Here is a 27982-nt window from a genome sequence, read left to right as displayed (position 1 = left end):
AAACGAAAAAGGTTTGTCCAAGAAGCCGCTAGATTTGTCGCTAGGTGCTTTTTTGAATGAAAAAAAAAGTAGCCAAGTTGGCAACACTGTGCATCTCCATTTCTCCAACTAAGGCCTATAGGCCACGGATCAAACAGAAAATGCGCGCTGTTAATCATACGTTAATAAAATTAGTGCTGTTAAAATGAGTTTGCGTTAACGCCTTAACGCATTAATTTTGACAGCCCTAATATATATATTTTGTAGCGGGGTGGAAGGAACACGCGACAAGCAAAGCTTAGTTGAAGGCCCCGGAGGGTGGATTTTATTAATAAGTGTGAAAATACGTGGGCGGTGATGGCGGTCTTTCTTATGGCGGTGCTCTTGATCGTGTCCAGGTGCGGGTGGATCCGTGCGGTGCTCGTGGCGGTGCAGATCGGTCACACGCTGCTGTCTGGAAGGGGAAAGAGAACAGGGGATTAGGTCGCTGTCTCATGGAGAGGCTTCTCACCCTTCCTCTGTGGGCATGCTGGTTAAATACAGCGAGCCTGACGAGGGGCAGGTGTGGCCGATAAGCCCGTGATGAGCTGTAAACAGGTGCTCCATGTGAATTTCCAGGGCAACGCTGATGTGGACTCCGGACGCTCGTGGCACTTGATGGCCAGAGCTTCCTTCTCGACGGTGGCATAGTTCTTCTCGGCCGGGGTCAGCTTCCTGCTGATGTACAGGACGGGATGCTCCTCGCCTTCCTGAATTTGGGACAGGACGGCTCCAAGTCCTGTGTCGGAGGCATCCGTTTGCAGCAGGAAGGGGCAGTTGAAGTCCGGGGCTCGTAGAACCGGCTCCGAGGTAAGCGGCATCTTCACCCTCCTAAACGCCTCCTCGGCATCAGGTGTCCAGCACACCTTTTCTGGCTGCCCCTTCCTGGTCAGGTCTGTCAGGGGGGCGGCTAAGGAGGAGAAGTTAGGGATGAAACAGCGATAGTATCCTGCCGACCCCAAAAAGGCTCGTACCTGGGACTTCGTGCTGGGTTTCGAGGAGGACCGGACCGCTTCCACCTTTTTTTCTTGGGGCTTGATGAAGCCCCGCCCGACCTAGAAGCCCAGATATTTCGCCTCAGATAGGCCCAGGTGATATTTTCGGGGGTTGGCGGTGAGCCCAGCCCTACGCAGCTCGATTAGCACCCTCCGCAGGCGGTGCAGGTGGTCTTCCCAACGCTCCGAGTGGATGACCACGTCGTCCAGATACGCCGTGGCGTAGGATTGGTGGGGCCGCAGTAGGATGTCCATCATGCGCTGGAACGTGGCAGGAGCCCCGTGCAGGCCGAAGGGAAGGGTCCGGTACTGCCAGTGCCCACCGGGGGTACTGAAGGCCGTTTTGGGTTTGGCCGTTTCGGAGAGGGGCACTTGCCAGTATCCTTTGGTCAAGTCCAGTGTAGAGATGTACCGGGCCCTTCCCAGGCGATCGAGGAGCTCATCCACCTGAGGCATTGGGTATCCGTCGAACTCTGAGACTTCATTTAGGCGGCGGAAGTCGTTGCAGAAGCGGAGGGTGCCATCTGGTTTTGGTACCATGATGATAGGGCTGGACCAAGGGCTGTTAGATGGTTCAATCACCCCTAACTTTCAGCATCTGTTGGATCTCTTCCTCAATAGCCTGCCGACGAGCCTCTGGGACTCGGTAGGGCCGTTGCCGGAAGATGACTCCGGCTGGTGTGTAGATCTCGTGTTGGAGAATTTGGGTCCGCCTGGGGACTCGGGAGAACACATCGGGAACTGACCGACCAGGTGCTGCAGCTCTGTTTTCTGAGCTGCCGACAGCTCTGGATTAATATCCACCACCACTGTGCCCACGGTGGCGAGCTGGTCTCTTGTCCCCATCCATCTCTTCAGCAGGTTGACGTGATAGAGTTGGTCTGCTTTCCGACGCCCTGTCTGGCGGGCACGATAAGTAACGGGCCCAACCTTTTCGGTGACAGTATACGGACCCTGCCAGCTGGCCAGGAACTTGCAGGCAGAGTTGGGGACAAGGACCATTACCCGGTCTCCAGGCTGGAACTCTCGTGGCTGGGCGGCTCGGTTGTAATGCCGTTGCTGCGCCTGTTGGGTCTTTGGGAGGTGTTCCCGGACCAATCCTTTCCCTCATCTCCTTTATGTGTTCGATGACTGAGCGGTGGGGCGCAGGCTGTTGTTCCCATGCTTCTTTGGCCACATCGAACAGACCCCGGGGCTGGCGCCCGAACAACAGCTCGAACGGGGTGAAGCCAGTTGACGCCTGAGGTACCACCACCAGTGTGGCGGGGTGGAATGAACACGTGACAAGCAAAGCTTAGTTGAAGGCCCCGGAGGGTGGATTTTATTAATAAGTGCGAAAATACATGGGCGGTGATGGCGGTCTTTCTTGTGGCAGTGCTCTTGATCGTGTCCAGGTGCGGGTGGATCCGTGTGGTGCTCGTGGCGGTGCAGATCGGTCACACGCTGCTGTCTGGAAGGGGAAAGAGAACAGGGGATTAGGTCGCTGTCTCATGGAGAGGCTTCTCACCCTTCCTCTGTGGGCATGCTGGTTAAATACAGCGAGCCTGACGAGGGGCAGGTGTGGCCGATCAGCCCGTGATGAGCTGTGAACAGGTGCTCCACGTGAATTTCCAGGGCAATGCTGATGTGGACTCGGGACGCTCGTCACAGTATATATATATATTAGTGCTATCAAACGATTAATCGCGATTAATCGCATCCAAAATAAAAGTTTTTGTTTACATAATATATGTGTGTGTGTATTGTGTATATTTATTATGTACATATAAATACACACACGTACAGTATATATTTAGAAAATATTTTCATATATTTACATATTTATATTTATATTATATTTTAATTGATATTATATATAAATATATTTAATGTATAAATTTAACATATTTTTCTTAAATATATGCATGCATGTATGTGTATTTATATAAACATAATAAATATACACAGTACACACACATATTATGTAAACAATCTTTTATTTTGGATGCAATTAATCACGATTAATCGTTTGACAGCACTATTATATATATATATATATATGTATATATATAAAAGCTAAAGCTAGAATTAAGATGAAAGCAATTACGGGAAAAAAAAAGCATTTCCTTAAGCTTAAATAAAATAACACAATGTAAAAAAACAACTTTACGCAAGGTTAAATAACAAAAATATAGTTCTTTTTTAATAATTCAGGAACAGGATTGTAATGGCTGCTCAGGGGACCAGCTTTCATGCTTTTTATGGCTCAGAAGACTTAATACAGAGTAAAAGTCATGTGGATTGCTTTTAATGGCATCTGTCTGCATTTACTTTTATTGTTTGTAAAAGTTTAGCTTGAACAATGTACTAAACATCTCCTTTTAAGGTTCACAGAAGAATGAAAGTTATACAGGTTTGGAATGACACAAAAGTGAGTAAACAATGACCGAATTTTCATTTGGCAGAACTATCTCTTAAAATGAAGCATTGGTGAGCATAAAAGACTCAAAAACATAGTCTTACAACCCCAAACTTTTGAACAGCAGTATATCTTGGGAGTTCAAAAGAAAGCAAACATTATAGAAAGTCGTTTAGATTCTCTTTGCGGTGTAGCACGTCATCGGATTTTCTTCCAGCTCCCCTCCCTGGCCATTTCACTGTGACCACATATGTTTTACTCTAAACACAGTTTATTTCAGGCCAACGTTTACCTTCCTGAGGTCAGCAACCCTCTTTTCCTGTGTCCTCCGCTCTCTGGTGGCCATCGAGAGTCACTACACTCCTCCACGCTCAGATTTTATCAGAATCACCACTGTAATACTATTTTCACCCCAGACACACTGAAAACTGTACTGTACATCCGTGAGTGCCAATGTTTGCATCAGTGTAAATACAGATGAAAGTTTTAGGCACTAAATTGGGGCGACGGCACCAAAATCACAGCACACAAACACCCACAGACAGATGTGTGTGTGTGTGTGTGTGTTATAGCTCTCCTTTCAGCTCAGTTCTGTATGGATAGTAAATGGATTAGATTACGATAAGGTCTGTGTGTGTGTGTGTGTGTGCGTGTCTTTGATGTGTATACATAGTAAATGTATAGATTAGACGTTGGCCGTTATCCTCTGAGAGCGGCAGACTGTGTCTGTCCGTGCCAGCTGCTTGGTTACATCTCTCTAATCAGACGAGAAGAGGACAGAACATGAAAGAGATGGGCGGCATGCCAACTGTCTGTTTTTCTCTCTCTCTCTTTTTTTTTTCCAATCCAGTTTTTCCATTTCTCAGCCATACCGCGTGTCCACGTTTCTTTTGCGTTAAAGCTGCTGTTGCGAACATCTCTGTTCCCCCTCCCCGCTCTGCTTCTCGCCGTCTTTCTGTGCTGTGCCGGGTGTGTAGTTGGCACGAAGCGGGCACAGACGGGCACACAGATGGGCAGCGGACGATGCAGGGCAGATCCCTACACACCTGCTCCTCTTTGGCATGACCCAGGCCAGACAAACACACACACACACACACACACACATATATGCGTAAACAGAAACGTAGAGGATCTACATTTGTGTGTCGTAAACACAGCACATGCAAGGGCCTTAAAGGGACAGTTCACCCAGAAATAAAAACTGTCATCATTTACTCAAAAAATCACTTTTTTTTTTTGTTGAATTAAATAAACTGAAAATTTAAGTCTTTTCAGCTTAAATTATATTAAAATTTAGTTGAATCTCATATCACTTAATTTAAGTTGAAACTGGTTTAATTATTTTGGTTAAGTTAAAGTAATGCAAATTATGTATTAATCATATAATTTTCATAGCATGTTGTTATTAACTAAAATCATTAAAAATCTTTTTCATAAAATAAATCTGACATTGATGAAATATAACTATTAGATGAAAACTTAAAACTTACTTTGGAACTAACTGAAATAAAATACTAATAAAACTAATAAAAATAAGTTTAAGGTGAAGTACTAAAATTATTCAAATTGAAACTGAATTAAAAAATAAAGGAAAATATATGATCAAATACTAATAAAAGTGACAAAAACACATAAAAGTACTAAAACTTAAATTAAATGAAAACTGAAAATAAAAATAAAACAAAATATAAAAATAAAAGCTAATTAACAATACTAATAGTAGTATCAGCTACAATTAAGATTAAATTAAATCACAGGAAAAAAAAAACATTTTCTTAAGTTTAATTAAAAAAGCAAAGTAAACAAGATACAAAGAAATTAATAAATAGAAGTAAACAGGGTTAAATAACAAAAATATATAGTTATTTTTAAAGTCATTTATAAACAGGATTCTGATGGCTGCTTTTTTCTCTGGTAACCATCTGTCAAGCTCCAAAAATGTCATTAAAGCACCATAAAAATAGTCCATACATCTCATATATTATGTAATAGGTCAAAATTAAGTACATTTTTTATGGCTTAGTGGAGCATAAAAGTCATGTGGATGGCTTTTTATTGCCAATGACTTTCATTGTGTGTAAAAGTGCAGCTTGAACACTACTAAACGTCTCCTTTTGAGGTCCACAGAAGAAAATAAGTCATACGGGTTTGTAATGACATGAGGGTGAGTAAACAATGACCAAGTTTTTATTTTGGGGCAATTGTTTTAATAATCATCAACCAGCATGGATTTGCATATTGTAATAGGGTACATGATGTTTAATATGCAATGTGTGTGGCTAGCGATTGCATCAATAGTACGCACACGCTCTCCCAAACGCATACAAATGCACATACACGCTCACAGACATATTTGCCAGAGGAAACACAAATCTATGCCCAGTTTCCCACTGTAATACCCATGTGCATATGCACACGCATACACGCTCGCACACGCGCTTGCATGCAAACTCCAAACACACCTGCCGCATTACACGTTCACATTTCATATCTGCCCCCCGCGAGCATTCGCATACATATTAATCTACAAGCGTGCGGCCGGGGGGGTCCGGAGCAGGTATAGACCCCCTTTAAAAGCGCAAGCTGCCTGATTTCACTCGCTGCAGGGGCTGCTGAGAAACGCAGGGCTGAGGGGGAGCGGGCACGGGATGGAGTGTGCTTTCATAAGATAGGAAATGAATAAATAAGTGCTGGTGGGAGGGGGGCAAATACTCAAATAAAGTCCAATAAAAGAGCTCAGAGAACATCTGTGTGGGATCGCCGTGGGGATTAGGAGGGTTTGGAACATTTTAAGCGCATTACGGATTAAAAAAAAAGGTCAGAATGTTTAGCAACATACCGATAAACCTCTTAAGCAAAACCCAATTGGAAAAGCTGTGCTGCCTCTTCATTCTGAACCGTGGTGTGTGTGTGCGTGTGTGTGTGTGTACCTAAGGTGTGGAGGCGTGCATTGGGTTTTTATATCTTTTTTTTTTTCAGGGAAATGCATTGCACATTTTCATGCAGTATACATTTTCCATGTATTTGTCATCATAAGCCATGACGTTTGATTTCAGGGGATCTAACATGCCTCTCCAGCTAAAAAAACACACACACAGAAGTAATGTTTTCCCTTTAGGGCAAGGATACATTTGAAGTTAATATAATTCAAAATGGACTTATTTTACTTTCCACATACACAATCTTTAAAAAATTAGGGATCGGTAAAGAAGTTCAAAAAGAGGCCATGAAAGAACTTGAAAGAATCCTCTTCTGCTCACCAAGGATGCATTTATTTTATTAAAAATACAGTAAAAAGAGTAATATTGTGAAATATTATTATAATTTAAATAAATGTTTTCTGTTTAAATTAGTTTTAAAATGTAATTTATTCCTGTGATCAAAGCTGAATTTTCAGCATCTTCAGTGTCACATGATCCTTCAGAAATCATATGCTGTTTTTGCTCAAGGACATCATTGGATTTTTTTTTTTTGATTCATAGAAAGTAGAAAGTAAAAAAAAAAAGTGTTTTTTAAAAAGGATATTATTTGAAATCTTTTGAAACATAAGCATCGTTACTGATAATTTTGATCAATTTAATGTATCCTTGTTGAATAAAAGTATTAATTTCCTTAATATTTTAAAAAGATCATACTTTTGAACGTTAGTGTATCAGTTATTTGTTATTCCTGAATTTAAATAAATAAATCAAGTACATAAGTTTATTTAACTTTGCTTTTTGGTTGATATCATGTTTTTGTTATGTTGTAGATTGTTATAAAGTTTTTTTATAATTGTTATAAAGGCAGAGGTTAAATTGAATCCCAACACTCTCAAAAAGTAACAAATTATGTTTAACCTTTTTGCAATTTATAAATGGATTTGCTAGAAACAAAGTAATACTCAGTAAACTGATATGTTTATTTGTGAAGCGTTAATTGTGATGCCAGGAAGATCTTTAGTGTGTTTCCATTAGGAGTTTTTTGTGGTTATTGAGTGGTTAACACTTCATAAATCTCATTGCGTAGTAAAAGTCACGTCACAAATGGTGCAGGACAAGTTTGTGCCAAAGTTGAGTGTTCAGGATTTGGAGTTTGTTCAGCTCACTAACACAAAGTGTGAGCAATAAAGTGAAGAATGTCTTAGTGAAAACCTTTCAGACACCCTATAGGTCAAGGCTGTTAACTTTACCTATACAAAGAAAACCATGATTACAAATTTGTCTTTGCTCTCACAAGCGCAGTCGCTTATAAATATTTGCTTGCTAAATGAGTCATTAGATGGCGCCTTTTAAGAAATGGATCAACACTTGCTGTTTAGGGATGGTAATAGTTTTAAATACCCTGTCAAACAATGGTTTTTCATTTGAAACTTACTCAAGAAGTGTTCTACCATTGTAAAGACACTTTTGTCATGTTAAAAACACTGCCACTGTGTGTGTGTGTGCATGTGTGTCGCCCAGTATCTTTGGCATGGTGTGTTCAGGGGTCCTTTGACTGTGTGTGCCGGGAAGATAAGGATTAGCATGAACATTGCTGGATGCAGTAGCTGTGTGTGTGTGTGTGTGTGTGTGTGTGTGGTTGCATGCTGATAACAGTGTTGATTGGACTCCATAGGCTGGAGTCTGTGCTCTAATAATGGACAGTCTCTCCTTTGTGTGTTTGAGTTTTGATGATCTGGCCCCCTGCTCATCTGTGCTTTGTCTGTGCCCAATAGCGCGGCCTCTCTCATTCACTCACATCCAGTTCTGCATAGTGAGCTTCACTAATGTGCCATTTAATTGGATTGGAGGTCATCCGAGACATCGCCTTAAGCTGCGTTCATACTTCCACACCACCGGAGGGCGCTAATCAATACAGATTGTAGCCATTTTGAATTCACAGAATCCATCGGTAGCACGGCTTTTAAAATGAACTAAACGGAATTGTGATTCTGATTAGAATTATATTTACAGTCTAGAATGCAATCAAATTTGATCAATAGTGGCCTGCATCTGGTTGCCAGATTGCAATTTGAAGAGTTTACTTGTCGCATAATTCGTCTTAGAATAACTTTTCTCCTTTAATCTAATTGAATTGCAGGAATTTGTTACTTAAAAAAAGGACCGTGGTAATTCCATGGTTATTATAGGTAGCTAAAACTAAAAACCGTAATTAAAATCATATGTAGTTACTTGAAATAAAATGAACAGTAAGTGAAAAAAATTATATATATATATATATATATATATATATATATATATATATTACAAAAAATTAAACTAAAATAAAAATGGAAATAGATTAATTTATTGGGAAAAATAAATCAAAACTAATTAAAAATAAAATAAATAACATTTTTAAATAAATGAAAAAGGTTTTTTTTACAAATATACAAATTATTTATTTATTTGTATTATTTATGTATTATTATCTATTTAATCAATTTTATTTTATTTTATTATTTATTTATTCTTAAAACCGATTTTTAGGAGTAAATCAGATTTTTAGGTGGACTGAGGTGACCGAAGCCCCTTTAAATTATTAAACAATGTGTTACCATCACTATATCATGGTACCACTATAGTAGTTTTTGTAAGGAATATAATATATAACACTTTTATATTTTTAAACACTAAGTTGAGGCGATTAAAGCACATTTACTTACATATCAGCTCACAGTATCAGTAAGTGTGCTTCTGCAAAAAACTAAACGTGGCGGCAGTCGATATTTTCCCCCCTCAATTAGCGTTTAGCTCAAGTAGCTGAAAATAACCTTCATTTGTGAGGCTTTTAGCGTATAGCGCGCTGGTGGAGAGGTTTTCTCTCTCTGAGAGGAGTGCGTCTGTGTGTGGGTGCTTTTCTAAGCTAGCTGGAATGCTCTGGTACCGCCAATGCTAAGATGGCTGCAAGGGCTAAGATGGCTGCCAGGATTTCATACAACAACAGCAGCAAGCGAACGAGGGGGTGCGAGAGAGAGAAAAGAAGGAAAGAGGGGGCTGTCGTGTTCATTTTTTCCTTCAAAACGTATTGTGTTGGTTTTTTAAACCACATTCTGTTGCTACACATAATTAGCGGTGCATGCTAAGGCCAAACACACTGCTAAATTTCGAGGCAAATCTACAGACCAGAATATCATAGAAGGGTAGGCTTTTTTGACTTGGGCTAGCAAGCGACTATCCAGAATCCTCCTAGCAACTAGCAAACATGCTAAAAACACTAAGTATGATTGGCTAAAGAGGTGAAACATCCATCAATACTCACAGCAGACTGAATGGAAAGGCCAAAGTAACCAAGTGACATCCTTCTTAAGGTCTATAGTTAGTCAAAACCTCAGCGCATATAGAAAAAAGCGGGTAGTGAGTCTTGGCCAATTCAAACAGCCACAGGGGTCTGGTCTTGCTCCAAGATCGCTATACTTTCTAAGATAAAAAGCCTATGGAGACATTGTCCAAACAACTCGATGGCTGCGCACCAGCCTTTGTCTACATCTTATGAGCTATACAGCAGAGTTGGGTTTCACCAGGCTGCTCTCGGATGTATATTTTGCAGATTTATAGATTTTAGATTAGCAGCGCAACTTCAAGCCTAAAAAGGACAGCGGTGTGGGTAGTTTGTTTCGGCTGTGTTTTTCATTGGACCCGACTGACCAAGTCCAGTTGTGTTTTTTAACACACCTGGGGTCTACATTGCGGGAGTAAAGATATTGTTTCATGGTCGAAAGACTGTTTTGTTGTATTATGTCTAGATATTGATATTGTTATATAAAAATAATAGAATATAATCTTTGTTTATTGACCTAGGAAGAATTTGATTCTGAAATCCATGTAATTTGAGGAGTTACTCAAGTTTGTGGTGTTTAATACTAAAGGCTACACATTTGTTCACTAACCAACTCAAAGTATGAACAATAGTAATGGTAATCTGTGTTATCAAACCTACATTTTTTTAAAGAAATGAATACTTTCAAATTCAAGGATGCATGAATTTGATCAAGTTACAGCAAGACATTTGTAATATTACACAAGATTTCTATTCCAAATTAATGCTGTTCTTTTGAACTTTCAATATATCAAAGAATACTGAAAAACTGTATCACAGTTTCCAAAATTATTAAGCACCACAACTGTTTTCAGCATTGATGATAGTTTTATTTTTTTATTGATTTTCTGACACTGTAGACTGCAGTAATGACACTGAAAATTTAGCTTTCCATCAGAGGAATAAATTACATTTTAAAATGTATTTGACAACATTTATTTAAAATTGTAAAAATATTTCACAATATTATTTTTTTTTACTGTTTTTTTTATAAATAAATGCAGTCTTGGTGAGCAGAAGAGACTTCTTTCAAAAACATTAAAGAATCCTTCCATTACCAGACTTTGGAACGATAATGGATAAGTCAAATACCAACTAACAAGACAGAACATCAGATTTCACGTATAAAGGTTCAGATTTTGTCTGAATATCATGTAAATGATCCAGAACTGGAGCACATTTTGCATGTCTCATTTCCAGCTGTGTCGTCTCAGCGCTACATTGAATATGTGCTGGCAGAGAATATATAGAATGTTCTACATCTGCTAATTGATTCAGGCACCTTTGGACTGAACCCAGCCGTCCCATGTTTAATCGGCTCTCTTTTTTCCCCCTCCTCTCTTTCTCTCTCTCTTTCTGTCGGCTTTGCAGAATCTGGACAATCGGATAACTCCAACCAACAAGGAGAAGCAGACATCAAGCCTCCGCCCAATGGTGGGTCAAGCATAATGAAAATCACACACACACACACACACACACACACACACACACACACTCACAAACAACTACACACTCAAAGGTTCCAAAAGGATTTTACAGCCTAATTCCATTCAACCCAGAAATGAAGGTCTTCATTTACTCCAATACATTTTTATTTAATATAAAGGTCCCTGGAGGAACCAAAAAAAGAGTTCTTGGTTCCCCAAAGAGCTGTTAGGTTCTTAAAAAAAAACACTATAAAAATTCAACTTCCATTTTGTCAGACAAAATTTGTTTTAGAAGTATCTGTATGTAACCATTATCGTTTTGAGTTTGTACAACTTTAAATTATGTTTGTTGAAAGTACAGTCCAACTTGAAGTTGATCCATTATTTTTCTTCCATAAAGTCCCCACGTTTTTGAGTTTACCGTTTAATGTGTGTCAAAAGGAGATGTTCGGTAGAAAGTTTTCACCTCTTACTTTAAAAAAAGTAATGTTAACCTTCTGGTAATCTACTTTTGTTTAGCAGAAGGTTAGATAGGCAGTCATACAGGTTTGGAACAACATGATTCTGTGGTTCCATGAAGAAACTTAAAAATGCATCGAATCATTTTGTTCCACAAAAGGTTCTTCAGATTATTAAAATATTCTTCACACTAAGAAAATAATTGTTCCTTTAAGAACTTTTAACTGAAAGCTTCTTTGGGGAACTAAAAATGGAACTTTTGGATCCTTTATTTTTTAAGAATGTTCTTTATTGGCATTAAGAGCCATTGCACAAAAGATTCTTTATAGTAAATTCTTGATGGTCTTCACACACAAAAAAAAATGGTTCACTGAATGGTTCTTACAAGAAGTATTAATGTTTCTTCTGCACTGCAAAGTCATTATTTATACTTCCTGGCACCCAAAACTGGTTCTTCTACCAGTTCTAAAGTTTTTTTTTTTTTTAGCTGAGCCTTAAAATTCTGCAAAAACTATTGAGAAGCCTTGATTGTTCAAGAAGCAGTCCACTTAAACTCAGTAGAATCACATCTGAAGTTGTCGTTAAATGCCGTGAGCGAGCCAGCTCTGGTTAGCAATAGTGGAAACGGCGTGATGAAATCTCAACGCTACACAATCAATGCGTCAGCCACCATTTTCCATTCCGCCTGCCAGTCAGCAGATGGATCTGTGGGTGAGCCGCGCTCTCCTTGGACCTCCATATGCACAAATACGGGCTGATTGATACCGTAAGCTGCTTTATTTACGTTAATAAGGTCACATGCACGCCTGAATCTCTCACAAACACGGAGTGTGAGCGAAAGCGATTTCCATCCAAGCTTATTATAGTGAAGTGTTGCAAGGCCGGCTGTGACGGAGAATGGCGGAACGCTCATAAATCACTCCGTGATTGGCTGATGGGAACCACATGGCTGCGGCGCGGGCGACACTGAGCTCATGCGCGGGCCTCGCTGTGGTTAACCGGCACACACACATACACATACGCTGACCTCAGCCAGCACTACAGATGGGTGTGGAAGCATGGCTCATTCACCCGTTTTTGCCCACACACACAAAAGTACATATTGAAAGCCCATATGCACAGCGAAAGCAAATACGTTTGTATATTTGTATGCAGCATCGCACACTCATACTTAAGTGTGACATAAAGCTTTTTTAGTGTCCTCGTTAAGTTTTAGCAGAGATTGGAGCGCTGGGTTGGAGTTAACCATAAGTACAGGGTAGCCTGTTATTCCTTAGAGATGGAGAACATATGCCATCTGATGACTGTAATTATATGCTCCCGGCCTTTTTATGACAATTGAGCCCAGTTTATTTTGTGTGTGCGTGTGTTTGACAGGTGCAGATGAGTAAATATGGGTATTTTTTTTTCCAGTATAATTTGTCGGTGTAGTGTTTTCATTTCTGGCCTCTCTCTCTTTCTCTCCAGGGCACTTGAGTTTCCAGGACTGCTTCGTGACGTCAGGCGTATGGAACGTGGCGGAGTTGGTCCGTGTGTCACAGAGTAAGTCACATGAGCAGCATCTTTCTGATCAGCAGCCGTAAATATCAACATTTTATTAAAATGAAAAAGGCTTATTATAAATCCTTAAAATCATCCTAACAGTTACATACAAATAAAAAGTCCAAAAAACCTACTAATAAAAAAATATATTAATATTGCTGAATTTTCAGCATCGTTACTCCAGTCTTCCGTGTCACATGATCCTTCAGAAATCATTCTAATATGTTGATTTGCTTTTATTGTTATAATCAATGTTGAAAACTGCTGCTTCATTTTGTTGTGGAAACCATGATAGAGTTTGTTTTCTGACTTTTATAAGCTTGTGTAACCTTCTGTGATTTCTATTATTCTTAAATCTGACATGAAGAAAAGTTTTATTATGTTGTCATGAGAACAAAGATGAATGATGTCATTGATTAATCAGACTTCTCTCTGTCTGTATCTAATTCAGCACCAGTTGCCACAGCAACCGGACCCAACTTCTCTCTGGCCGACCTTGACAGTCCAGGATATTACAACATCAACCTGGGTCGCCGCTCCATTACGTCCACGCCATCGACCAGGTACACACACAACACACACGCACAGAGCTCATATTTTATATTTAATTATACATTTTTACACAATTTTTCTACAGACCCCCTAGCACTCTTTTGCAACTACTCGCAGACATTTTTAACAACATTTGTTGTAAAATTGTTTGTTGCTTCCTGAAGATAATTTTTTTTGTTTGTTTTTTTCTAAATTTATTCAAAACTTAAATTGGACTGTGTATCTTACATTTATGTTAAATGTATTTAATTTAATTACTAAATAATAATATACATTTTTAAAATCAGTTTTAAAATGAACTAGGCTTAGAATATAATTTTTTGAATTAAATGAGATATTATGCATGTAAAATAAAGAAAAAATAATAAAGAACAAATTCGAATTTCTGTTACATTTTGGCCCTAAGCTTTGCTACATTTCTGACTATATACTAATCGATCTCTCTCTAGTTTAATGCATGTTGGTAGCACTCACACGTTCTTGCTTTCCTCTTTGTCTGTATATATTTCTGTCTATCTTTTATCCTACTATTTTCTCTGCCTTTCACCTTTGTCTGTTTGATTGCTGTCATTTTTGTCTCTTTATCTTTCTCTTCTCCTGTCCCTTCTCTCTCTCGACTTGTCGTCATGTTACAAACGCTGCAGGACTGAGATGGAGTTGTATGCCAGTCTCCCGCGGAGGTACTCCACACTTCCTGTCGTCTGATTCACTTCAAGCTCTGCTGTCTTGCTCTGCTGTCTTTGCTCATCTAATGTCTCATTCTGCTAAGATAACCTGTGAACCTCTTGAAACAGTGATGATTTTGAGTTGACTGTTTTTAAGATTACACATTTCTGTTGTAATGTTTTTATAGTGTAATATTCTGTATTTAAAGCAATAGTTGAAAATGTACTCACCCTCAGATCATCCAATATGTAGATGAGTTTGTTTCTTCATCAAAACTGATTTGGAGAAATGTAGCATTTTATCCCTTTTTCACCAATTGATTCTCTGCAGTGAATGGGTGCCGTCAGAATGAGAGTCCAAACAACTGATCAAAACATCACAATAATCCACAAGTAATCCGCACCACTCCAGTCCATCAATAAATGTCTTGTGAAGAGAAAAGCTGTGTAAAACAGAAAGCAGTCTAAAACAGATCTAAACCAATATAAATTAATTTTGATATTATTGATAATGGACTGGTATTTTGGTCAGAAGTGACGGTTTAAAGTTAAACCACCTTGAAACCAATGATGAATTTGTTTCTTACAAAATGCAGCTTTTCACTACACAAGACATTAATTGATGGACTGGAGTGGTGTGGATTTCTTGTGGATTATTGTGATGTTTTTATCAGCTGTTTGGTTTCTCATTCTGACGGCACCCATTCGCTGCAGAGGATCCATTGCTGAGCAAGTGATGATGAAATGCTAAATTTCTCCAAAACTGTTCTGATGAAGAAAGAAACTCATCTACATCTTGGCATGGGTCTGAGTGTGAGTAAATATTCAGCAAATGTTCGTTTTTTTGGATGAACTATTCCTTTGAAACATTCCCATTTTTGAGGTCAAGAAAAGTTAAAAACCTTTAAAAGCAAATAAAAAAATCTTTCGATGTAAATAATGTACATCTAACATCTAAATGATGTTGCTTCATTTCTATTCAGGAATTTTCAGAGGTTTCACAATTACAACAACATGCAAACCTTCCAGATGTCCAAACCTCCCAAAAAATGTCCAGTCCACCCTCATCTTCTCTCTTTCTTTTCTCTTTCAGCTCCAACAAGCGTAAATCCATTGATGACAGTGAGATGGAGAGCCCGGTGGACGAAGTCTTCTATTCTGGCCGTTCTCCTGCCCCGGGAGTGTCCCAGTCCAGTGGCTGGCCCAATGATGTTGATGCAGGTACGGCCGCTTTACCCAGCAGCCCTCTGGCTCTTCACATGCTCTGCTTGACCTCCACTTATCTGTTGAAAAAAATTTTTTTATATTGAGCTGCACCAATCAAAGTTTACAGAGTAGTCAGAATAGACGCCATGCTTGTGGTGACAAAGAGATTTTGAAGGATAGACCTTCCCTCGAAGCCTTGTTTTTTTGTTTTTGTCAAAAGAAATATGTCATCTACTCTGACTAACCTCTAAATCTATAATCAAATCCAACTGGGACTCATGATTGAGTCATTTATGCACTGAATAAGTGGACACAAGGGCTGTGTGAAGGACCAGACTTTTCCTTCCTTTTATGCATCAACCCATTAATCTCTCTTTTGCTCCCTCTCTCTCTTTCTTCTCCTCTGTGTTTGTGATCGGATAGCTAGAATCATGTGCATGTTAATCGATCTGTTAGTTGGGTTTGTTTGGGGCTCAGCTAAATTAAAATCTTAGAAGCACTTAAAATAATTTTTAATTCATGTGTGAATGTGATGAGCTTATAGGGTTAAAGAAACATTTTATATGTAATATTTTATAGTTTACACTAAAAATGTTATTTATAAAAGACCGTAAGCATTAAAGAATACAAGTTTGATTTGATATGTCCTATATTTCTTGTGTATATTGTACTGATATTAATAGCAATTGAACAGTTGATCAACTCAACATAGATATGAAAGAGAAGAAAGTGAAATGATATTCTTTGTAATATTTTCACAGGTTTAGTTTTTTATTGCATATTACCATATGAACCAGACAGTTTTACAATATCAACATACTTTTTGAGGAGTTTTACTTTAAATCTTCTTCTTTCCTCTTTATAGTGCTGCTTTTTATTAATTAGGACCTTTATTTGTATTATTCTGTATCAGTTTCTTTTCTTTTTTTATATTTTGACTCTCCATTAGAAATATTTACTATGGTAACCATATTGTCTGCTAAAAGCAAATGGGATTAAACTTTAAAGTGGCTCAAGAAGCTTTTTTGATGACAGTGTTAGAACCCCACGAGTGGGGTAATTTTTTGTGAAAAATATGGTTACCATGGTATCTTTTTTTTGTAAGTGTGAAAAGGCAGCTTTGTTGTTGTGTTGCGTGGGCAGAATGTGATGATGAAATCCATTTTAACTTGAGCAGTGCTGCTGTCACATGACTTGTATCCTCACACCAGACCCTTTAACATGCACCATTCCCTCAATAAATCAAAGCAATCAATAGTTAAAAATTATCCTGTGCTCACGCCACAAATTCAAAACTCTACCATGTTGGATTTGACGCCCAAAATACATTGGCTGCACCCCATTTTGCATACCTGTTTACAAAATGATGTGAGAAAGCTTTCTGAAACCATACTTCAAAAATTAACCTGATATATACAATTTAGACACCTATGATAAATTATTTTCACTGTACTAGTATTTGAAATGCATTTACTTTTAGATTGCATACTACTTTGTATGGATAGTATGCAAATAGATACTCGTTTTTGTTCTGCATACTATATATGGATAGTATGTGAATTTTGACTCTCGTTTTTATATTGCATAGTACTTGCAGTAATATTTGTAGTATGTGAATTGACACTCATTTTATCTTGCATACTACATAGTATAGATAGTATGTGAATTGACAATCATTTTTGTTTGTATACTACTTAAGGATAGTATGCAGATTGACACTCGTTTTTAGCTTGCATACTAAGTATGCATAGAATAGGAATTTTAACACTCGTTTTTAGCTTGCATAGTACTTAGTATGGATAGTATTGAACTAACACTCATTTTTCACTTGCATACTGCTTAACATGGATGGTGTGCCAGTTGTGACACGCTCATTTTTATATTGCATAGCACTTAGCATGTGAACTGTGACGCAGCCAATGCTCATTTACTATTTTGCCCCACTCCTCATAGTTTAGCTACTGATTAGAGGGTTTGTGGGATGTGTGTGTATTTCACCTCTACTGTTTTGGTGCACTTAGAATGCGTTGATTCTGGGAGATAGTGAGCAATACTGTCTTTGACCTCCTGCATATGATGTTTTTATTTAAGTGTGTATATAGTGTATTGTATCAATAATGTATCAATACATTATCAATATATAATGTATTGATAATGATTCAACAGTTCCACATATCTCAATTTATCTCGATCTCTCCCCCTCTCTGTCATTGTTAACTCTATTCTTTTCCCCTGTTTGGGTTTTTCAGTGCAACACCATTTGGCCAGTATGCAGGAGAGGAAGATAAAACACGAAAGCGATGGCGTGCAGTTTCCTTACCATGGTTAGACCACATTACCCTCATATTATGTTGCACACAAGTGTACTGAAATGTGTCTCTTATCTCTGTCTGTCTTTCAACCTTTCTGCTGCATCACACACCTCAGCTCTTCTCTCTGATTTGTTTTTTCCCGGTGCTCGGAGGTGGCGGGTGTTTTGTGGCGTGTGAATGTGCTTTCATTTTGTTTTGTGCCTCAGAAGTCTCTCCGTACATCCATTGTTTGTGTTAGATTGTGATATAGGATCCCTGTGGACCGAAGCAGAAGTCCAAATCCAGATTTCCACAGCATTCACAAACATGAACACTTACAAACGTGGCTATTGTGTTGCGTACAGCAGCAGGCCTTTCCAGATATTTACTTAGAGTTTTTCTCCATGCAGGATTTATTGTAATTAGTGTGTGTGTGTGTGCGTGTGCGTAAAGGGGTTTACATGCTATAAGCAATATCTCAGCTGTTTATTCAGCGTGCCTATGAGATCTCAAGCCTGTATACGCTGTAACATCTGAAATATACTCTACACAAGTATGCGAATGAAAACACAAGCTCGGTTTCATGCCTCATTACGATCCACAAATTGTTTGAATGCAATTCATAACATGACACCACAAATACGTCTCTTATGGTCAGTATTCTCTTTTAGCTCAACTGTTGTCACACCACTGCAATGGTTAAGAGAATGTTTCTGCGCAAGTTAAAGTTAGTTTAACTGTTGACATGATCACTTTTATTTACTTTCCCAATAGACTTTCCTAGACTTGTTGTACAAAATGTGTCAGTGCACAATATCTTTTAAGAAAAAAAATGAATAAAATTAATCATTAAGCCCCGCCGTTGAATATAGTATGTACTGTATACATTGTATGCATTCCATTTATAATAGTTTTTACAATTATTTCTATTATTATTATATATTATTACTATACTATTGTCAGACCTCTGTTGTGTGTGTCTTGTGTTTCCACATGCTCCCTGTGTTTCCACGCCCATATTTGGTTTGTTTCCTGTCCTCGTTTGATGTCATTAGTAGTTTATTCTGTTCCAGCCGTGTTCGTCTAATTATCCCTAGTATTTAAGTCCTGTCTGTGTTGTGGTATGTCGTCTGGTCTACTAGTTACTCCCCGGTGTTTGATCTCTGCCTTGCCATGTCCTGCCCTGTCTCCTATAAAGTCTGTTATAAGAGTTACATCCTCATCTCCGTGTTTCTTGTTCCTCCCTGCTGTGTGCACCGTGACAGAAGACCAGACCATACAGTAAGCGTCGTTTTGATTTGTTCAGTTTTTTCTAGTGTTTTTTTTTTGTTGTTCCTGAGTTTTGCCCGCCGTTCACGGGAGTTACACCGCGGTCCATGGGGAAAGCCCACCCACCGTCCGCGGCTCCCCCAAGTCATGCCGCCGTTCGCGGGAGTCAAGCCCGCCGGATCGCCACTGAGTCAAGCCCGCCGGATCGCCACTGACTCATACCCGCCGTTCGCGGGAGATCACGCCGCCGTTCGCGGGAGATCACGCCGCCGTCCGCGGCTCACCAACCCCGCCGTTCGCAGGGTATCACGCCGCCGTCCGCGGCCCCTCTAGTTCGCTGTTTCGCGGGGAAGGCCAACCCACCGTCCGTGGTCACTCGGCCCGTCGCCGGCTGTGGCTTCCTCCAGTTCACCGATCCCCGCCGTTGAGTGGTCAAGCTGGCCAGCTGCCGCCGTATTGACCAGACAGTGACCAAGGTCTTTTTAACATTTTCCAGTGTGTTTAGCCGGAGGGCTCCTGTTACCCCCGAGCTGCCCCTTGGAAATTTTTTTGGGGGGGTAGAAGGGTTCTGGCTGCCATGGCCTCCTGAGCTCCCTGCTCCACCTCGGCCTTCGGCTGTATGTTCCGCTCTGGAGGTCCCCGTCCTGTGTTCCAGTCCATGTCTGTCCTGAGGGGCCTCCAGAGTGCCCACCCCTCCCTCCCTGGTAGTACTGTTTCGGCTCGGGACGAGCCTTTCGGGAGGGGGGAGTTATGTCAGACCTCTGTTGTGTGTGTCTTGTGTTTCCACGTCCTCCCTGTGTTTCCATGCCCATATTTGGTTTGTTTTCTGTCCTCGTTTGATGTCATTAGTAGTTTATTCTGTTCCAGCCATGTTCGTCTAATTATCCCTAGTATTTAAGTCCTGTCTGTGTTGTGGTATGTCGTCTGGTCTACTCGTTACTCCCTGGTGTTTGATGTTTGCCTTGCCTTGTCCTGCCCTGCCTTCATTAAAGAAGGTTATCATTTGAGTTTACGTCCTCGTCTGCGTGTCCTTGTTCCTCCCTGCTGTGTGCACCGTGACAACTATTTATATAATTTACATTTATATATTTTTTTTAATTATGATGATGATTATTATTATTATGGTTATTATTATACAATATTCATATTTTATGTACATTTGTATTTTTTAATATATTATATATAATGTAATATATACATATTAATATATAATATTAAACATATTTTTTAAATCATATTAAATAGTATCATGTGATATTAATATTAATAATGATAGAAATTTAACAATGGTTTATTTATAATTTGTTGTATTATTTTATGCATTTATTATATGTGAAAATTGTTGTTAGTAGTATATAATATTTATATTTTATATACAATTATTTTATTATATTCTATAGTATACTCTGCTATTTTTAATATTATTGTCATTTTATATTAATGTAATATATTTATTACATATTTGTATGTATTATATGATATTTATACATTTAATTATATTCATGCATTTATTTGAATTTATAGTTTTTATAAAAGTGTTATTGTTATTATTATTTTGTCATACAGAGACAAGACAATATTTCACTGTCCAATCAATTACCACTGGATAAAAAAAGGACCTGCTTACATTTGTTTCTTGCTGAATATCCTGTTTCACTCTGAAATCCATCAGACCGGGCGTTTCACATTGACTGTAATGGCACAGACATTTGAAGGTAACTCTATCAGCCCCTCGAGAAAGCCAAAATAGATTACGCAAGAATAGTGACAGTAATGTAAGAATGCATGCTGTGTACGTACAACGGCAACTTGTGTACTTGCACAGGGTAGGTTTCTGGCCCGAGGGTCCACCTACATCTAATCACATTCACTGCCGCCCACGTCATCATCAACACAGAGTCACACAGATCTTAATCTAGGGAAACATGGGTAAATCCCACCAAAGAAATGCCAGCATGCTCAGGTGCTCCTGATGTCATGGGAATACACAACACATATACATATTTACACCCACCCCACCCCTGAACACTCGAAACACACACACACACACACACACACAGTCTGTGGAGCACCAGAGCTCTGGTCCAGATGGCTCCTCCATGTGTCGACAGCGTTGGGAGCTACTGGGTTACAGAAGACATCTGTTACACCGATGAAGGCGGTGGTGGCGCTCCGAGCGTGTGTGTGTGTGAGAGTGTGAACCACGCTACGCTCCAAAGGTGATTCACTACCTGAATGAGGCTCTGGCAACGCTGCAAGGTGACAGTGTCATTTATCATTAAATTTGGTGTCGCCCGGCACACACCAGCAGCCGTTTCATTCATACGCCCCCATCGCTTTCTCTCGCCCTGGGCCGACACGGATATCATCCCACCTATTTTTCATTCTCCCGCACTCTCTTTCACCTTGTTAGACTGTGCCACTTTGTCTGTAAACATCTGTTTGTGACGTTGTTTTTTATGTTGAGAGGGTCAGGCAGTGAAAGGGGTTCCCACAGGCATGGGAAACCATGAAATTTATGAAAAATGTGAGGTTTAGAAGAGTTAGGCAGAGACTTTGAATTAGTTTAATACTTTTTTTTGAATGGTTTAAAATATTTTTTGGCAATTTGTCTTTCTGAGTGTAAAATTACTAAAATATTTTTTTTTTAATTCATCGATTTAAAAAAGTAATGAAAGTTTACTTTGTGAATATGACTTTTTAAAAATATTTAATTGGCAACTAATTGGTCTTTTTGATTGTAAAATGACTGGAATTAATAATAAAAAAAAATCCATTATAATTATAACGTTTTAAAATAGATATTCATTTGGCAAGAAATTTGTCATTTTGAGTGTAAAATGACTGAAATTCCTTAAAAAAAAAAAGATTAATTAGTTCTGGCAGGACATGTTAGATTCTCAGCTGATCCACGTCTACCTATAGGGATGTGACGCCTATCACAGCACCTATATATAAGGTCCTTCAGTATTATCAGCAGCTTTTGCGTTATTTTACCCTCCTCCATCCCCGACTCCTCTCATCAGTCAGGATTCGGCCTTCTGATTTCTCTTTTAAACAAACTCATTTCTAAAATGTTTACATTAAATTATTGAACATAAATGATATCCGCAATACATTTATGTTGGTTCAGTTCTGTTTACCCCAAGAGGGTTATCGCTGCTCTCTCTGCTCTTATCCATGCTAGGCTGTATGGATGCGCAGGGAGTTCTTGCCCAGAAATTGTTTTCAGAAAAATTGTTGACCAATGTAATCATACAAATGTTTTTAAGCTTTTTTTTATTTTTAAAAATCAATTAACTGAAAAAGCTACAATTTCCATAGTGAATCTACAATTATTTTTTAAATGCTTTAAACTATTTAATTGGCATCAATCAACTGAAAAAATTCATTAGGCAAAGGGCTTGGGAACCCATGCATATTAATACTGTAAGTTCATGGCAGAAACGATTTGTGATTTTCTGCATGTGTCTGTAGAGGGACTTTTTGATGGTTGCATGGTAAATGTGTGTCTGTTTAAGAGTGTGTGTCGTGTAAGGAGGCGTTATATATGGCGTTTTTTGACAGGTCAAGGTTTGTTTGGCGGCCAGCTTGTTAGCGTGGCGAGACTGGAAGGTCACGGGAGCGTTTGATTGGCTGCCAGACTGCCCGAGTGTAGGGGTTGGCACAAGACACAGAAATAACACATAACCCATGATTTTACCACACACACACACAAATACACAAGCTAATGTGCATGTAAGATCATGGAAACTGTCAGCTGCAACTCTGGAGGTGTGTGTTTAGCGAATATATATAAAATATTAAAATTAATATTAAAACCTTAAAACCTTTTTGTTTGTTGCTGTACACAATCATATTGTCTTCTTTACAGGAAACAACATTTGTTTAGCTCTCCCACAGTAACTCCACATAGCTACCATGGTAATGATTTATCGTGCGGTTTGTTTGTTTAAAAAAAAAAATTCTCAGTGATCTTGTATAAATATCACACTTTGTTGCATTGCACAACACTCTTTTTTTTCAGCAGACAGAGTTGCTTTTAAATGTGCCAATCTTTGCACTTTGAAGTACACTAAGAAGTTTTGTACCACAATTTTCCCCCCATTTATCTATAGTTTGCAATTAATTTGTCAAAAATATATATTTTTTTCTTTCTCAGACTTTTGACTGTAACATTTTTGGCATTCAACTCTTTCAGGGAGGCAGATATTTGTTCAAATGTGACATTAGCATAATTAGGTTTTTAAATCACCACTTAGGATAATTGTTTCCACAGGATTTGATGGTAAACTCCTTTTCCTCTCCTTCCCGAGTCCTGACATGTTTGGCCGCCTTTCTGGGTCACTGGGTGAGCCCGGCGTATATTCAGCCCTCACGTTTCTGCCAAACTCAGGACAACTGAAGCTAGCAGCCCCACAGCCTCAGTTTGACATTTATAGGATCAGGACGACACATTAATGCGGCGTTATATACGAGAAGACCAAACCATTGCATACTTTCTGCTTTCATTTCCCTCATCATTCTCACATCACGCTTCCCGCCTGTCCTCCTGTTTTTGGCTTGAGCGTTCGGACCTGCCACTGGAACAGAAGCGCTTGTGTTTGACTTTTTCCCTCTGCGCTGAAAAGTCAAGTGAAAGCCTCTGATTTGGTTCCCCAGGTGAAGTTTAAGAGTGCTTGTATGTCAGAGTCTGTACACAGCTAGCATTTACGCTTATTTACTCATTAGCATTTGGTTTGTGAAGACGTGTCGTCCTGTTCAGTTGGCATTAGTAATGCGGTTGCTCGAGGATATGGAAATTTGGAATCAATCTGAACACACATTCACATAAACCAGACAAGTTATTAAACTAAATGTGTTTACTCTAAGATGTTCGGTTTTAGCAGACTTTATTTAGTTCGTTTTGTTCAAGTCTTTGTATAGTGTGTTTTTTTATTTTTATTGGCTTGTCATCTGTAAACGGATCAACTTTGCTGACTAGTAGAAACTTGTTAAAGAGGTGTAGTGCCGATAAACCCGTTGTTTCAAACAAATGAAGAGATTTTTGAAGAGATTTTGAAATAAAGAGATTTTAGTTTATTCTTGCTTTTATATGGCTAAACATTTTTCTCACTGATGTTTAAGATTGTGATCTCTTTTTCACCTCTTTTCACCTCGAAGTATTTTGTTGTGGATTTGAAAACATTTGATAATTTTTAAAAAGCTTTTGGATTTTTTTTTTTTTTTAAATGGGTAGTGCAGACCAGTTGTGTTTTGTTTCTTGTTTTTTTTATATAGCCAATGCTGATATCTATTAAGCAGGGTTGAAATAATACTTGTATTTGTATAAGTTTTTGTTGTTGTTGTTAAAGTAAGTGGGATACACATAAAATGTTAACACCATTAAACTTATAAAACATTTTTGTATATAAATATCGAGATTTTGGAAGAGAAACCAGGGAATATAGCACTAAAATAAGACACATTATTCAAATTTATACACTACCTTTCAAAGGTTTGTGGTCAGTAAGATTTTTGTATAATTTTTAAATACTTAATACTTAATAAACCGCAAGATTCAATTAAATTGATCAAAAGTGACAATAAATACATGCATAATGTTATAAAAAAAACTATTTCAAATGCAGTTTTTTTAATATATATTTTCTACTTAGTACATTTGTTTTCAGCATTCATAATAATCAGAAATGTTTCTTGAGCATCAAGTCAGCATATCAGAATGATTTCTGAAGGATCATGTGACACTGAAGACTGTAGTAATGATGCTGAAATACAGCTTTGCATCACAGGAATAACGAGGGGTGAGAACCAGAAAGGCGTAAGTGACATTTCACCAACTTTGCAGGAGGGCCAAAACAAATATTTACCATATTTTAATCTGACTTTGTGTACTGATTTCAATTGTTTATAATACACTCATAGATGACAGTACTTTTGCCAGTAGAAAGAGCTCATTTAGAGCTTTCATTTGATGTATAAATCTCCATTTCACCAAAAATGTCACTTACGCCCTTCTGGTTCTCACCCCTCGAAAATTGCATCTAAAAATATAGCCTATTAAAATAGAAAAGAGTTATTTTAGATGATAATAATATTTAACAATATTACTGTTTTACTGTATCAAATAAATGCAGCCTTGGTGAGCATAAGAGACATTATGAACATTGAAAATTGTACTGACCCAAACGTTTTGGTGGTAGTGTATGCATTATATGTATGTCACTAGTAGTTTTGTTTTGTTTTGTTTGTTTTTTAGTGTCCTTGAAAACGTCACTGTAAAAACTGAGAGAAATAGTGGCAAAATCCTGACATTTATGCTTTGACACTGTACGAGAAAGAGACAGACAGACAGACTGACATGAGGTATTATGGGATCTGCTGTCGTGGCATCTTTTTTTTCCCCTTACAGCTGCATAGAGACCCTTCCTGGCCCTGTCCCGACCCCTATCCCGCTCTTTCCTGCACTCCACTGCTTCAAAGCAAAGCTCGCACCCTGGAACTGTCAGCACTGCAAAACCACCGTTCTTAAGCAGTGTTTCACCTTATTTTCCAGTATAATTATATTAACATCCTTAAAATAAGATGCATTTACTTGAGTCAAAATCTTCTTTACATTTAGTGAAGTTTATGCTTAATATATATTTTTAACATTCTTAAGACAAAGCAATTTGACAGTGGGGTAAAAAATACATTAAAAATACATTCAAATAAAAGTTTATTTTTCTACCTCAGTGGCAAATACTTTTTTTTTTTGTTAAACATGTTTTTACTGGAAAATGGGACAAAATACTGATTAATAATAATTTTTTTTGCAGTGTGATTGGCTTCTCTATACTTAACAACAAACAAAAAACCCTAGCAGTGTCTTATCTTTAGATTAAAAGTATTGCTGTCAAACAATTAATCGCGATTAATCGCATCCAAAATAAAAGTTTTTGTTTACATAATATATGTGTGTGTACTGTGTATATCTATTATGTATATATACATACACTCACATACAGCATATATTGTGCTAATATTTGCATGCATATACATATATTTATATTCTTATGTTTTATATATAAGTATATTTAATATATAAACAACATATTTTTCTTAAATATATACATGCATGTGTTTGTTTTTATATACATAATAAATATACACAGCACCCACACATATATTATGTAAACAAAAACTTTTATTTTGGATTAATCGTTTGACAGCACTAATTAAAAGATCATTTTTAGTATTATTATCAGCAAATTTGTCATATTTTAGAAGCTGAGATGGATAAGAATTTTTTTAGATGAAGAAGCAAAAACCCTGTTTGATTAAATCCACATCTCTGTTCTGCCATTTTGTTGATCCCATTTTTACCAGGACTCTCGTCGCCTGGTTCTCTTAAGAAGTCGGGGAAATTCGATTTCAGCGCTCTGTCCGGCCATACGAGGTCTGCACGCATGCCGTTCACCCATCACCCGCTGCCCATGCTGGCAGGTGTAAGACCAGGTGAGAGTTCAGAGCCCCCCCACCCCACATCCCTCCCCTTCCTGTCCTGCTCCCTCACGCCCCCTGGTGGGGTCGGATGTGGTGACGTTCGGGGAGAGGCGAGGTCGTGTTTATGCCAAGGTCGGGTCGGGTGAAGGCGTTCGCCATTCGACCCCCCCCACCCCTCACCCTCTTTCTCCTCTGTACCGAGGCTGATTTGTCTTTTTTGTCTGTCTGTCTGTCAATGTGATTGGTTGGTGATTGGTCTCTCCATTTTCCGACTTCATTCTCCCTCCGCTAGAGGCGTCGTTTCACTGGCCAGATGCACATGAGCTTGTAAGATGTTGTTTTAAATGCTTTGCAGCAGTGATCAAAGTACATATCCACTCTCCTTTAATGCAAGACTCAAGACAAAACTGCATTTTCAAAGATGTTCTGAAGTATTTTTATCATCTATTATCAATTAAGATGGAAGAGAAGGAAAACATTATAAATGTGCCAAAATTAGACATCACAAATCTTGTCATCAAATCAGTGGCATTTGTACTTTTTTTGTAGATGGACTTTTTTATAGATGGTTTTGTAGATGAATACACACAAATTTACGTATTATTAATTATTTATTTTCAAAGAGATATTTAAAACTTGCCAAATTATGATAACTAGCTCCACTGACAAACAGATAGATGGATGGATGGATGGATGGATGGATGAATGACAGACAGTGCTAAATAAGACAGATAGATAGATAGATAGATAGATAGATGGATGGATGGATGGATGGATGGATGGATGGATGGATGGATGGATGGATGGATGGATGGATGGATGGATGGATGGATGGATGGATGGATGGATGGATGGATGGATGGATGGATGGATGGATGGATAGATAGATAGATAGATAGATAGATAGATAGATAGATAGATAGATAGATAGATAGATAGATAGATAGATAGATAGATAGATAGATAGATAGATAGATAGATGGATGGACAGAGGGATGGATGGATGGATGGATGGATGGATGGATGGACGGACCGACGGATGGATAGATAGATAGATAGATGGATGGACAGAGGGATGGACAGAGGGATAGATAGATAGATAGATAGATAGATAGATAGATAGATAGATAGATAGATAGATAGATAGATAGATAGATAGATAGATAGATAGATAGATAGATAGATAGATAGATAGATAGATATGGATGGACGGACCGATGGATGGATAGATAGATAGATAGATAGATAGATAGATAGATAGATAGATAGATAGATAGATAGATAGATAGATAGATAGATAGATAGATGGATGGACAGAGGGATAGATAGATAGATGGATGGACAGAGGGATAGATAGATAGATGGATGGACAGAGGGATAGATAGATAGATAGATA

General features: G+C 38.4%; 1 protein-coding gene across 16 annotated transcripts in view; it reads left to right on the top strand.

Moving 5' to 3' along the window:
* Positions 1-27982, top strand: part of LOC306864244 (nuclear factor 1 X-type-like) — a 161368-nt gene that overhangs the window by 118998 nt on the left and 14388 nt on the right. For 8 of the 16 annotated variants that reach the window (XM_079408109.1, XM_079408108.1, XM_079408113.1 and 5 more), the window contains 6 exons: positions 11062-11124; positions 13044-13118; positions 13570-13681; positions 15429-15556; positions 17791-17865; positions 26470-26598. In XM_079408109.1, coding sequence (XP_079264235.1) covers positions 11062-11124; positions 13044-13118; positions 13570-13681; positions 15429-15556; positions 17791-17865; positions 26470-26598 — 582 coding nt within the window. The remainder of the gene's footprint in view (positions 1-11061; positions 11125-13043; positions 13119-13569; positions 13682-15428; positions 15557-17790; positions 17866-26469; positions 26599-27982) is intronic. The other 8 variants (XM_079408101.1, XM_079408102.1, XM_079408103.1 and 5 more) reach the window with 1 other exon arrangement.

Source organism: Barbus barbus (assembly GCF_936440315.1).
Source record: "Barbus barbus genome assembly, chromosome: 4".
In the NCBI taxonomy this organism is placed as follows: Eukaryota; Metazoa; Chordata; class Actinopteri; order Cypriniformes; family Cyprinidae; genus Barbus; species Barbus barbus.
Note: the sequence above shows the minus strand (reverse complement) of the source record. Positions and strands in the feature narration are given on the sequence as shown.